Raw genomic sequence first — 12,942 nt, forward strand, 5'->3', positions numbered from 1 at the left:
GTCGTTGAGGTATGCCCCCAAACCTATGACTTTAATAATTTTTGAGTTATGTCCCTAGAACACTGGCTTTAATAGTTGTTGAGGTACGCCAACAGACATATGGCTTTAATAATTGTTGAGGTATGTCCCTAGAACCCTTGCTTTAATAGTTGTTGAGGTATCCCCCCAGACCTAAGGCTTTAATAATTGTTGAGGTATGCCCCAGACCTCTGGCTATAATAGTTGTTGGGGTATGCCCCCAGAACACTGTCTTTAATAATTGTTGAGGTATGCCCACAGACCACTGGCTTTATTTATTGCTGAGGTATGCCCCTGCACTCTGAGTTTAATAGTTGTTGAGGTATGCCCTAGACCTCTGGCTTTAATAATTGTTGAGGTATGCTTTGATGTTTGATTGAATATTTAAACATAAAACACAAACTAAATCACCATGATAGTAGAAGTGCCTGGCTCCTGGTACACAATCATATTACCATGCTTGAAGTATGTACCAAGTATCAGAGCCAGGTACTACTGCTTATAACCCTGATATGTTATAATGCCTGGCTCTGATATGTGGAACACAATGATATCACCATCATATGGAGTAGTGCCTCAGTCAATCAGTGCATGACAATGATACAGCATTGACATGACCATCTTTACTGTATATGCATATAATATGCAGCATTCCATAATGATTAAACTTAAAGTAAGCCCTTCAACTTTGAGATAAGGCTGCGTCTTGCATGGGACATGTCACCTTTTTATGTACAGAACACATGTGCCAATTTATTTCAAACTCTCTCTGCACATGACACAGTTACAGCCAAGACACAGCCAACTTTACTTTACATGTATATGCATATGTGCAGCATTCTATAATGATAAAACTGTTAAGTGTGGCCTTGACCTTTGGGGTAGGGGCGTTCACAACAAGTCATATTGATGTAACACATCACCTAACATATGTGCAAAGTAATTTTAAAATTCCTCTGTCCATAAACAGAAAGGACTCAATCAATTATACTGTATATATGCCAATAAGCAGCATTCCATAATGATAAACTTGTTAAGTGTGGCCTTGACCTTTGAGGTAGGGACTTCGGTCTTGCACTCCAACTCCTTTATGTACTGAATTTTTGTGCCAAGCAATTGTAAATCCCTTCCTGCATGACCAAGCTACAGCCAGGACATGACCAACTATACTCTATGTGCACATAATTTATGCAGGATTCCATAATGATTAAAGTTTGACCTTGACCTTTGAGGTAGGGCCATGCCTTACAAGCCTTATAGGCATATACTGACCAGCCTTGTGACACTCTTGATCATTTTGGCAATACAACACCAAACAAGACGAGCAAAAGATTTTGTAAAATTTATTTAATATTTATAATTTTGGCAACACATTTATACACCATGATTTATGAAGGCCAAGTGTTAGCTTGACTCCAATAGAATTGTCAATGAACAAAAAGAATAACTCTCCTTAACATACACTTATAAATTATTTAACATATAAACAACTTCTGATCATAAAATATATGTTTACATTCAATGAGTGAAGTGTTTGCTTCGAAAAGCTTGATATTTTGCAAGAAGTTATGCAGCTTTCGCAAAACCTGCCATCACTTTCATGTATACTACTCTTTATTTCTATCTGTGTGTATAATCTACATTATTAGCATGCTCTTTCACTTATTGAATGTAAAATAAACGTGTTTTGTTTAAATAAATAAAAATTAAACACACGACCATGTGACCATTAAATACATAGTTATTTAATAACAATAATACCACAGTGTTAAAAATATGAGTCAAAATCACCAATCACATATCATCCATCCACCTAAAATCTACACTCAATTTTTTTCACATGTTCATATAAATGAACATATTTTTTTATGAAAATTATTTATTATTTTTCTACAAAATCACAACCTTTATGTGTTGCCACTTTGCTGAGCTCATAAAAATAGGTTTATATATGTAGCAACCTTATGACCACAGGTCTATATAATTATGAAGCAACCTTACGACCACAACATTAAGAACATAAGGATCATGACCAAAATAGCACTTCTGGTGATAGATCAACTATGCTTTACTATAAATAAAAAAGAAGATTTTACAACAAGAATTGAACAAGATAGTTGATTGGTACACCATATTTGGAGGCGTGAAGGTCCTTTTCTATGCTTTAACTTCTTACACAAACCACAAACAGTAATTCCTCATCAGAGATGAACAATTACATGATAACAATATTATAAATGCATTAAAATGTAAATGCAAAAATACCCTTTTCCAAATTGCACAAATAGAACATTATAACATTGAAAACAAAAAAGGCAAACAACTATAAAATGCAATATTTATTTTTCATTTTGCAGTTCAAGTAACTGATGGATTGTAAAACTAGGTAAATAGGAGGTGATTCAAGTCACAAAATTTAATGGCAGTAAATAGTTGTACTTCCATATCCGGATCGTGAAAAAGCAATTAGAATTGTTATACCTACACAACTGTCATTAAACAAGACTTTTTTGACAAAAAAATCTGACACATACAGCACCTTGATAATAAATTAATTACATAAATACTGGATAAAGTAAATGTACACTAAGATAATTGAGTAAAAACAAACAATCCAAAGAAAATCACCTACTACTACGAAACATCCTTGAAATATTTCTTCTCCCTGCACATTTTTCTACTGTTGCATAAATTTATAAGGGATATTACATTTTTTTTTACCGCCCCACATAGACAGTGAATTTCAAGGCCAACATTCAACAAGTGCTATGGTGGAGCTGTTTCTTGACCGCCCCCCATAGACAGTTTTTGTGACTTTTCGACCAGCTGGTACTACAGTGGAGCTTTTTGCCTTTTACACACTGGGGAGCAATCTCATCAACAAAAACACAACAAAACATTGCAAAGATTAGGAAATTCTGTTCAATACTCAGCCAGTTTCAGAAATCAAATGAGAAATTTTACTTGTAAAATCAAATATGTCTTGTCTAACATTTTCAGTATACATATTTGTTTCAAAATATATCTCAATAGGACTGAGAACAAACGATGAAAAAATCAATGTACGAAACATTCCTTGATAAGACGGCCCCAACATGTATAGTTACAAAGAGTGGAGGGTGACGACTATACAAGTGATACAACCCTACTTGAGAGAGTACAAATGAAGGGAAGGCTTTATGCAGGAAGATAAGCCATATTTCAAAGGATGCCTGTAATACATAGAAGTTATCATAATAGATTATCACAAACCCTTGATGAAATCTACAGTGAAAATGTAAATGGATACTAGATGCTCTCTACACCCCAAAAATGTACTTTCTTATTGTTCTTTTTTCTTTGGATGAACGTTCAATAAAATAGCGGATTCATTCTTTTTGTTTCTCGAATAATACAGATTTTATTACCAAATATGCAATGACTTCCTATTTGGTTGTACATTTTCAGTGCCTGAAAACACCAGTATTCTCATATGAATGATGAAAGGTAACTCCTGAAAAACTTCTAAATCTAAGAAAAGTACACATACATATGATGAAATCATCTGGTCACATGGTCATGCATTTATGAGACAACAACTGTGATTGGTCAGCTACTAACCAATCGTGATTGTGTTTAGAGTTCATGATAGCCAATCAAAATGATTGTTACTATTTTATGTAGGCCTGTAGCTGACTACCACAATATTTTTTATCACACATTAATAAATAATTAAGTTAGGTGGCCGAAAATATCTACATTTGTGTAATATCCAATGAAATGAAGCGGAACAGGACCACTAATGTGTCGGTATTAGCGAACTATTCCCAGGCCACACACCTCTGAAGTAACCCTAAAACAGACAACAGTAACAGTTCTTAATCATTTGAAAAACATATTTAAAAAAAATCAATATTGAAGAGGAAAATACATTTGAAGATTTAAAATTAGAAATTATGGATTCAAATATATTGCCTACGAAGCTGTTTTAGCAAATTGTCTTGAAAATAATCTTGTAAGAAAAAGCCAAAGTTTGCTTGTGTTAATTTAATGCTTGAAATGTGAAAAACAAAAACAAGTGCAAATGGCAGATGCAGAGGCAACTTATGTTAATCAACACTGTCCAGCCAAGGGAGAGAATTATTGTTCAAAATGATAAAATGAGCTGACAATTCATGCTTAATGATTGCATGCAAAAAAACAGGAATGCTAACTAAAACTACCTCACAAACATGCCGTCAAAACATCGTAAAAGATTGAACAATAAAATGGATTTCTCAACAAAAGTAAACGTATAAAACTAAATACAATGAAAATACCTGACTTAGAAGTAGGAACAATATTATACTCTCTATTCAATATAACAAGATTACATTTTCTAATATATCTAAATAATAATGAGAACCTTTATGAATACAAAAATACGCTGTAGGGACTTTAAAGATAGATTGTAGATAACATTGATGAAAATATAGTGAATCAAATAAAAATAAAACTGATCAAAACTTTGGTGAAATTAAATGACTAACAAAATGAATACTCAAAATCCAAGCAATATTTACACTACAATACTAAAAATTATCATATAATTGCAAATTTGCAACAAAACTTCAATAGACAGCTTAAAAAATAAATGAAACGCTGCTCGCCTAAAGTATTGCAATCCATGAGAAAATATTGCATTCAGAGAAGAAGTATTAAACGGGCAGTTGCTACAATGATAGTACAACCTTATTGTGTCATCAACAGAGACACTTAGTTACATAAAACTAAGAACAATAAAGACATTACATAAGCCTTAAAATGACAGCAAATGGAAGTTGTGGGGGACTCCTGATTAGAATGAGAAAAAAAATACTTGAAAAGACTAGACAGCTCATCACTTTGTCAATGACTAGTTCCTCCAACTGGACAATACCTGGAGACTGAACGCAGAACTGAACTTACTCCTGACACATATGAGACGGACTACATATCTGCACTTCTGATACGCATAAGGTTAAACGCATAACTGCACTAACTTCAGAAATATACTATCATAGTAAAGAAACAGTTCAACATTCAGTCTAAAGTCTTCCTTCACTCAATAGACTTTTGTCGTGAAATGGTCATTTTTCAGGTCATGAATTATGATTTAAACAGGGAACTTATGATATGGAAACAGGGAATACTGACAAGGGTAGGGTTGGGATCTGTACATTGTCATTTACTTTTAAACATTTATGGAATGTTTTTTGTCGTCCTAGTTCATAACCATAGTCTCATGCTCAAGGTAACATTGGAAATAGTGTTCATCCTTATGTTTCATTTATTTTCAACACTTTATAAACCAAGATTTGTTCCAAAAGATATGTCTCAAGAGAACCCTGTTGATTTTATCATCCAGCTATAGGAATGTGAAAATCTTTTTCGGAAATAAAAGTGAAGAAATAGAATTTGCAAAGATTATAAAATGACATTCTCGGATGAGTAATCAGAAAGTGGATTTCATTTGGATATCACTAGAAGGTGTAGAACTTTGGTACAATGCTATCAATATTATGCACAATGCAGGGACTATTTTCAAATATATTCAATGATAACATTTGATTTCAAAATAGTGTAAACTACATATTTGTGTGGTGGAATTATAAACCATGATATGATAAAACATACATTAGAACATGTGCATAAATATGTGAGGTCAGTGACAATTACCTCATCACAAAATTAATGTTTAAACTATCAAAATAGTGATTGCACTTCTTATATGATTTTAGTAAATAAAATGGTAAGAAAGATCAATCATGAAGTTTATCATATATTGCAAATTCCTTAAACAATGTCCTTAAGTTTTCCCCTTTGCTCTCAAACTGTATTTTTGGCTTTAGAAAATTGTATATGAAATATAAACAATTCCTGCTTGTTTTTATCAAAAATCAACAAATATTCAAAGTCTAAAACCTATAAAATATCTGACTAAGAAAGTTAACAGACATGACATTAATATAGTAATGTTGTTGAACTGTACATCGTTCAAAAATGGTCAATGGTGCCATAGTAAAATATCTCTCAACAAAAAATGTACACAAAATTTATACAATAACCATATGAAATCTTCGAATATTTCAGATATGTTTATCACAAAGTCTTGAACCATGCAAGAAATTGTAGACCAATAACAAGACTGGTGACAGACCATCACCCTGACAAAGGCCACAGGTAAAAACAATATACAGCACATTTATTCCTGTAAGCTGGTCTCCACAAATAAATTATGGAATGAAAATACTAATTTCGCTATTAAACTTGTATCATATTCCCTCTTGAGGAAAAACATTCCCCACCCGCTTATTCAGACTATAAAACTCTTCACCCGCTTATTCAACACTAAAAAAATACCAATTAAATTTGACTTATATACAGAATTCCGCTACATTCCTACTTTTCAGAGACCCAGCTTAAAAAAAAAACTTATCATATGTACCCACATAATTAACGAATGATTTAAGTACAACATAAACTAGATAAAAAGGTAACTGCTGAAGACAACGTTTCTTTTTCTTTTAACAGACATGTACAAAGGAACACCAACAAATGTAATTTGGCTTCAAATGAACACATTGACAAAAATAGTGTATAAAATTACGCGTATAACAAATATGACTTTACAAAAACCATGGAGAACTATTGATTTCCATTAAAAGTTAACATGATAATTATATCATTACTGTTTAACTAATATGGAAGACTTGCTTTGTAAAGCATGTGCCTTTTAAAAACCAATTACTACTCTAGCGAATACTTCATTAGATTTGGGATTTCTAGCTTGAAGTACACAGGAAACTTTTCAGCACATAGACGAACACGGTGGTGAATAATATTGTTGAACATATAAAAAAACATACCACAGGAAACCAAAAAGTGTGAGTGAAAAAAGACGACAAAACAAATATCTGTATACACGAATATACATGGGTACATACAATAGGCTTCATAGTTAAGCAACAAAACAAACTATAAATATACTTCTATAACTATAATACACATCCAGCACATTTATTTATTCACGAATAACAGTTAGTAGGGGGAGAACTTTGGCGAGCCCGTTTTTACCGCGGCGACTCCGACTCGCATTTTTCCTGTAAAATTTGCTGCAGAATGGTGCATAGGCTGTCCAATTCCGCAGTTAATAAACATTGGATCAATCAGTCCATAATTTAAACCATTTAAACCACCATTCATTCCTGGCAAAGAAGGTATGGAAGGATAAGATCCGGGTAAAGGTTGCAGTCCATTAAGACCATTCATCCCTATTATCTGAAGCGGTTTCATCCCAGGAAAGTTCATTGAGGTCATCGGCATGGTAACTGGAGCTGCCTGCTGGGATACTGCAGGGGAGGTAACTGAAGTCACTGGAGTTACTGGACTTGCAGATGACGGAGTTACGGTACTTGATGGGGATGGAGCAGCGGAGTTAGGGTCTAGGACTAGAGTCTTATGTAATTCCATGCTGTGAAGTAAAAAATAAGGGAAAATGGAGGAATGTATTAGACAAAATGGATAAAACAGTAGCCACCAAACCACGTGCAGGTAAAATACATAGTAAAAGACTAAGATTTGCATAGACAAACTTCTTGAAACAAGTGGAAAACAATATAAAAAAATCAGGAAAACATGAGGAAAATATGGCTTTGTAATAAAATGTTGTAGTTGTCTATGCAAAGCAGTCTCAAGCCTCACATGTTGTCTGAAATGATTTTTTTTTCTTGTTCTTGAATATTCTTCCTTTCTACATAAATATGTAAAGTTCATTTCAGTAACATGACGATGCTTTTGCAGTAATTCATTGAAGCAGAAAAGCTTTTCTTTCAATGAATCACCAACATAAGAGAAAAGTGTTTAGAAACAAAGACAAAACACAAAATATTCCGGTTAAATGCTGAAATATAAGGAATTGTATAAAACTGGATGCATTGTATGGATGAAATCACACTCTTTCTTATAATTATATTATTTTCATTAAAATTGCTGTCAATTTTAATCTTATTAACTTAAATTTGATTTTTTGATCTTCTTAAATAAATGTTTTACATCCAAAAGCATGCAAGTTCATCCATATTCATGGGAAATCTCTTTGTTCTAAACACCAATTGTGAATGTACAGGAATCAAACATTCTGAATTATTATGGCATCTTTCTCTAGCAAGTTTAAGTTACAATGTAAAAGGACAATCACAGATGCACTTCATATTCAGAATATTTGATGTTAAGAGACACTGAATGGTATGGTAATGCTGTGTGCGCCAAACAAAAAAGAAAAACTTCAGTCTAATATAAGCATAATACTTCAACCTGTTGATCCGCAGGCTCAGTTTGATCAAGAATTAGTAAGAACATATGTGGCACAAACACTGTAAAACAATAAACGGTCTAGATCAGACTTTAGCATAGAATACATGTATGAAACAGACTTTAGAAACCAAAACCTTGGCTGTTTGATGTTTTTAAGTTTGTCATTTGCTGTGTAAATGGCTTCAAAATCCCTTTTTTGAAGTTGTTAAATACCTATATAAAGTGTTCATGAACTTAAGTGTTCATGAACTTAATTAAGAACTTATCAAATTATTTCTAAAAGCAGTATAAAATTATTACAGGTATAGTCTTTTTCTTTAACCATTTTGATGTCTAAAGTCCATTTCACCTAATTTTATAGCTGTTAAATATACAAAAAGCTTATCATGGTGCTGCAAACAAAACTAAAACTAATGAAGTTTTATTTTTGTAACGAAAGTCTTCAGCTATATGCAGCAAATTGATTAGAAACAGCAAGTTTTACTATTTGTTCAAAACGTTTGCCATGCTTTTTTACAACACTAAGTACAGATATGTACTATATGGGAGATGATAAAATAAATGTTGACAACAGACATGGTGATTAGGACTGTGCGACGATGTTCAACCCGAGATTGCCAAACAACTAAACATGTAATCATATTGTTCTGTTGTCCCAAAAGAGCACAATGAATCTTACAAGTATTTATACTAAATCAACTATGTGATGTAAGTGGGTTGCTGGACTAGGACTGATTTTTGTACAAAAGAATACTATCAGTTACAAGCAACATTTCAATTATTTGTCTATTCATTTGATCATCTCCTAATGTTACCCATACACTATCACTATAGCTTGCAATCATATTGTTTAACAAACAGATGTTTGTCCCGGTATATTCTTAACAGTAAACAATACAAAAATGTCGACAATTTGTTTTACAATACTTGTGCTGTCAGTTGTCAAAAAGATACCTTGCCACTGGAAATGTTTGGACTGTATTGTCAATAGCATGGCATACTGTATGGGTAGCATTATCCCTATTATTTTAAATATCATTCCTTAAGCAAGTCTTCTACTCTACTTAAAAGTCTATAAATAACACCATTAAAACCATTTTGTTTTCCAGAAATTGCAAAGTATTGTTTTCTTTCAATTTTAAGTTGAAATGGTGTCAATCTGATAGATTCAATATTTTAGTAAGAAATACGACCTACGGCTGCAAGATTTCATTCTAAAATCCATGACATAAGACACAATAACCAAGTACTTGTCACAACACCTCTTGTAGTTCGTAATATGCAGTGTTCAGCAATCAACCTGTTTATACCCTACACATTCATTTTTCATACAAACTTCTATACAATGACAGAATGCTTTGATTGAACTATATAAGCGGTATCACAATCTGACAACATTGCAAAATATGTAATGAAAGTGGAATTCAGTGAGGCTCGATTTCAACTCATTCACAGACACCCAAATACTTAAGTCTTTCTAAATTTGGTAGAATGTTTACTTAATCAATGCTATTCAAGTACACCATTTGTTGAATGTTTAAAGCATTCTGTCATATGCACTATTTATAGATACACTTATGTCAAGTGACACTCACCTGGTGTTGATTAAGTACTGAGCCATGCCGATAGTTTCGGGAGTTCCTGTGATCGTGACTTTTCGGTCTGGTATCCCATCTTCCGCATTTGAAATCTTGATATTAGCACCAGAGATTTGCCTGAATAAAAGAAAATTCAAAAGTCACAATCATAAAACAAACTTTAAAATGGACCAGAAATATATGTCTTAATATTGCATTCAGAGATCAGCTTACACAAACCGTTTCCGCAAAGTTCAGTAAAACATTAAGTCCAGAATCTTGAATGTTGCTCAGGAAATAGTTTCTAGATCAACCAAAACTTATGAATTTGTCAGAAGACATGAAGTGCTCATTTACTATATGCAGACCAATACATATTCCACACTCAAAGTAAATCAGACCTACCTAATCTCGTTGATTTTCTGTCCGCCCCTGCCAATGATACAGCCAATGAGATCGTTTGGGATGTTCATTTCATGTGTCTGCTGCCCATTTGGTGCTGGGATCGGGCCATTGGGCAGTGGTCGTTGATGAAACGGTATCGGAGCATACCCAGGCGCCGCCGACACTAAAAAAAGGTTTACAATAAAACATACTGTCATACAGTCTGAATTTAATAAACAAGTTTTAAAAATAAAATAGCCAAATTGGATATCACCATTCAATAGTCAAATTTTTAGTTCCATATTAAAGCAACAATGAAATGTGAGACGATACATTATGCATACATTAGCTTTTCCCTAAAGAATTCTGACTAGTATTTACATGTGATTCAAATCAACTGATCTATAAATAGTTCACAAGCAATAACTGAAATAAATTGTTTTTGTCTGGTTTCTTTTCTCACAATAGGATCCAAATTTCTTTGCTTATTTATTTTAAGAGTACAATCCTCCATAACATACATCTGTCACTTGTTACATTCTATCATGAAAACGACATTCTTGACAAAAAACAGGTATGCATTTTTTTGAGAGACGTATTTGATGACATAGTCACAGAATGTCATCCTTGCAGTACCAAAAACAACTAACATGGCGGTGTACGCATGACAGTCACAACATGTCATTCTTGAAGTACCAAAAACATCTGAACATGGTGCTTATGCACTTACAGAAAGTGAAACAATATGCTTTTCATTGTATTTTAACTGCAGCAAAAAAAATGCTTTCTCCATGAGTGGATTTGTTTAATGCTTATTTTAGCATCTATACATAAAAATATCACAAGAAGGTTTGTATATACCATCAAAGTGTCCGTAAAGTTGGTTCAGGATGTATCTCTCTGTTCTTTCTTAATAGGGAAAATGATAAATGATATATAATCCTAAAGAACAGGACAAAAGGTGTTAGTATGAAACTAGCGTGTAGTGAAATGCATGACCCTGGACATGACAAATTCAAATACACAGGAAACAGATTTTAGTAGTTTGGCAAACAGGGAGCCGGCCGAGGTTGTCGCAGGGTCAAATAACACTAAACAGAATTATAACTGGGACGAAATGACACCAATTCATGTTAGCAAGAAGTATATTTGAGAGTATCACAAGAATTTACCGGGTATTTCGGCCATGTTGGAATGCATGAGGTGAGCGGGAGCATGGCCCACCATACCTGGCATATAGGCTTGTGGGTGTACCATCGGTACGGGCTGCCCCAGTGACATCTGGTTCAACTTGTTCAACTGAAATATATCGGGTAAAATAAATATGTTGGTGAATTTGTTGACAATTAAGAGACAAACACACATCAGTAAAATTGTGTTGCACAACAGAATTTTATGTCAAATCAGAATGGTCGATTGAATAATATAATCACCATTGACAAAAAAATCCCACAAAAAATTCCTTGGCCAAATTTCCCCTTATGTGACATATATATAAATATATACAGTATATGTACATATTCCACTTAAGGAGAAATTCTAACAGGTTTAACTTATACCATATAACGATTTGTTTGTTTTTAACAGCATTTCCTTTTTTCAAGAAAGACATTATTTACTAAAAAAAGTTGTGTTGTAATATATGAAATAACTTCACAACATTCAATACATGTTTCAAATCAGACAATAGCACATAAATACCAGACATGAGGTTCCAGTATCAAACTGTGTAATAAGTAATATGTTAGTCACCACTGTGGCCATATAAACAAACATAGAACAGAAAGTAAAAATTGGCTGCAACCAATGTACCAATGTTTGGATAACATACTAATTTTGAATTTGACAGTTAAGAAATGTTCTTTTTCCAGTAGACATTTTGTTCTTTAATAGCAAGAATAACAATTATCAATATCATTACAGCATATATATTTCATTTTGACAACTTTAACAAACAAACGATACAAGTAAAAACATTGAAACCAAAAAGTGAGTTTTCGTGAATGAACAGAACAGCGCACAGTGGTGAAAGATCACATAAAAGCAAGGTCTGGTGTACAACGGGATAAGAGTAACGAAAAGTAAAATAGAGACATAGTCAACATTCCGGCCAGATCGCCATGCCATTTTCCACAATACCAAATATGGATTCGAAGAAAGGCAAAAAAACAAGAAGTGGTTGGTGGAAGTAAAAATGAAAGAAAACGGTTACCAATAAAATTGTACTCACTATAACCTTGGGTTTTAGCTATTTGTCACAACAAACAAGACATACCATTAAACAATTAAGAATGAAACTGTGGTGGCAGAAAATGAACAATTTAAACATTTCGGGAATGAAAGCTTCGTCAAAGAAATGGACAAACAACAATGGAATAATGGACATTTAAGTGACTTATGCAAAGAGGTTAGTTGCCCAAAATAAATCTTCAGTGTCGGACATCACACTTGGGCATTACCAGACAGCAGGCTTCAAAAATACTACACCTATTTCAATTCAATTTAGCATAACTGTCAAGGATGTAGAGTATTAATGCATGGAATTGGCTGGAAATTTCCATTCCACATTTGAAGTGAAACAGAAATTTTCCAATTATAATGGAAAATTTCACACATGGGGATGAATGCTGATGGAAATTTACTAGCAAAC

The 12,942-nt window shown here is 33.3% G+C and overlaps 1 protein-coding gene across 25 annotated transcripts in view; it reads right to left on the reverse strand.

The window, feature by feature from the left end:
* Nucleotides 1-1,345: 1,345 nt before the first annotated feature.
* The window catches only part of LOC128236078 (poly(rC)-binding protein 3-like), a 123,655-nt gene continuing 112,058 nt past the window's right edge, over nucleotides 1,346-12,942 (reverse strand). For 11 of the 25 annotated variants that reach the window (XM_052950907.1, XM_052950912.1, XM_052950915.1 and 8 more), the window contains 6 exons: nucleotides 12,523-12,540; nucleotides 11,465-11,591; nucleotides 11,154-11,201; nucleotides 10,314-10,476; nucleotides 9,927-10,046; nucleotides 3,857-7,489 (listed from right to left, as the gene is read on the reverse strand). In XM_052950907.1, coding sequence (XP_052806867.1) covers nucleotides 7,057-7,489; nucleotides 9,927-10,046; nucleotides 10,314-10,476; nucleotides 11,154-11,201; nucleotides 11,465-11,591; nucleotides 12,523-12,540 — 909 coding nt within the window. In that variant the 3' untranslated portion in view covers nucleotides 3,857-7,056. The other 14 variants (XM_052950917.1, XM_052950914.1, XM_052950913.1 and 11 more) reach the window with 8 other exon arrangements.

This window comes from Mya arenaria, chromosome 5, assembly GCF_026914265.1.
Source record: "Mya arenaria isolate MELC-2E11 chromosome 5, ASM2691426v1".
In the NCBI taxonomy this organism is placed as follows: Eukaryota; Metazoa; Mollusca; class Bivalvia; order Myida; family Myidae; genus Mya; species Mya arenaria.